Raw genomic sequence first — 2,242 nt, forward strand, 5'->3', positions numbered from 1 at the left:
TTAAAGTATATAAATTATATATACGTTATATTAAATATACACAAACAAATAAATAAGAAAACCCGCACATGTATACATATACAGACACACAAACAAACACACGCACAAACAAACAGAATGGGACACAATAATCTTACTGTTGGTGAATTTTTTCAGTTCATTCTTGGTTGCGGTCTCGGTGATGTCCTCGTAGTTGATGATAAACATAATTATGTCCCCTGTTTCATTCTTCACCGGAGCCACCAGCACACTGCATAGGAACCGCGTCCCTGGAAACGAGAAACAAAATGTCGGCCTCAGTGATTACGTACATACACGCTCATTGTCTTATCATACACCTATTTTATTTTAAGTTTCAACAAGGCTAGAGGGCGACCGCGAAAAACCTGGATAGATGGAGTCAGGGAAACACTAACAATTCGTGGCATCCCCTAACCCAAGCTCTCCGACTGGTGGCAGAGAGACGTCTCTTTCTTCCCGTGACACTCAAAAGGGTATATGCGGCGGGTGAACGTAAAGTAAGTGAAAGTTGTACAATACTAGCAACACAAATATATAGTTCATACACTCGTCGGTGCCGAAGATTATAGATGTTACTAGAGAGTAATACGCAAAGGAATGAAGGAGGACAGATGACGACGACAGATGTTAGGTAGGGATGAAGGGAACAAAATATAGCACATACCAGAGCACACGCTAACCACCCACAGCAAGTTATTCTGGGCAAACGTATCGACACCTGAGACGCTTCAACATTTCATGCAAAAGATATGAGTTCAATTCCCGCGTAGGAAAGGTTATCTTATTTTGTTAAAAATCGGTTTTTCAGTGAGTTGACAAGCGCGTGCACTATTATTGTGTCATGACGCGGCGGAATCAGGCGCACGTCAATTTTTGGTCAAGAGGATTTATTGGTACCATATGAATATGATTTATTTGCCTTGCTTTCAATGAAATAAAGATCCATTTATCTTGAATAGAACTCAAGATATTTACAATTGAATCAAGTGAGGTCGCCTGGTTTCACTAGTGAAATGAGCAAGAAAATGGCCTCCAAAGTTCGGTAACTCCAATAGCCAAAGAGTCTTTGAAAACTGAAAAATGACATATTTTGTGCTTTTAATAAGCGTTTTTTAAAGTAACATTCACATGGACAGGTGTTATTTCGACATACAAGAGGTTAAGCCAAGAAATAAAAAAATTGATAAAAATTTCCAAACAGGTGGGAAAATACCAGTTTCACCACTTTCGTTATTTTGACGAGCGCCTGATTTCACCAAGAGCGCGTGCACTATTTAACGACCCGTTGAGACGGATGCCCTGGTAAGAGCTAGATGGGAGAAAATACCAAAAATGTTGGGAAAGAGAAAGCAGGGGAAAAGTACTAATTATAAATGTGTTCTGCCGACAGCGATACACTTAAGGTATTTTAGGAAGCGGGCTGCTGTGACCCTGCCTGTCAGCGCTACCCGGGATAATAAGTCTGTAAACAGTGTGCCAGCAGACAGACGGGAGATCATCATCATTGCCTTTCTCACCCTGGATCAGGATATAGGCCACGAACAAACACGTTTTCACCCTGGATCGGGATATAGGCCACGGACAACACTTTCCACCTTTCCCTATCGAGGGCGAGTCGCTTGATGTCACTCCATGTCTTCCCATTTTTCTGTACATCCACTTCCGTGACTCTTCTCCAGGTTTCACGTGGTCTTCCCCCTGGGAACCCTGTGGTTTCCAATCTAACACTTTTCTTGTAATGCAGCTGCTTGACTTCCTGAAAGTGTGTCAAATCCATCGTCAACGCCTTCCTCCCACCTCATCTCTGACTGGGCTCTGTCTGGTTCTTCTAATACTTCCTCGTTGGTGATCCTGTCTGTCCACAGACAGACGGAGATACACAATTTTAAAAGAAAAACTCACAACACGATAATGGAACCTCAAGTCATTTGCGTGTATTCCTAGAGAAGCGCCTATCCACTACACTCCAAACGCAGGAGAGAATAGTGCACGAAATGTTTTTAAAAGTACTAAGCGCTACTATAGTTGAAACTAAAAAGATAAAACCCAAGCAAATGTAAAACGAAGAAAAACAGTTTTAATACAGTAGGGTTGCCATGCAATTCGCGAAATTTTTAAGTCGAAGAGAGTTAGGAGTATCACAAATTTACTTCAAATTTCCAGAGGCCAGAAAAATTGAATACCACAGCACATTAAAAATGATGCTTACCCTATGTCTTCC

The 2,242-nt window shown here is 41.4% G+C and overlaps 1 protein-coding gene across 4 annotated transcripts in view; it reads right to left on the reverse strand.

Moving 5' to 3' along the window:
* The window catches only part of LOC101863051 (potassium voltage-gated channel subfamily H member 6), a 270,601-nt gene that overhangs the window by 133,117 nt on the left and 135,242 nt on the right, over positions 1–2,242 (reverse strand). For all 4 annotated transcript variants that reach the window (XM_035972094.1, XM_035972095.1, XM_035972093.1 and 1 more), the window contains exon 4: positions 138–269. In XM_035972094.1, coding sequence (XP_035827987.1) covers positions 138–269 — 132 coding nt within the window. The remainder of the gene's footprint in view (positions 1–137; positions 270–2,242) is intronic.

Source organism: Aplysia californica, unplaced genomic scaffold (genome assembly GCF_000002075.1).
Source record: "Aplysia californica isolate F4 #8 unplaced genomic scaffold, AplCal3.0 scaffold00576, whole genome shotgun sequence".
NCBI lineage: Eukaryota > Metazoa > Mollusca > Gastropoda > Aplysiida > Aplysiidae > Aplysia > Aplysia californica.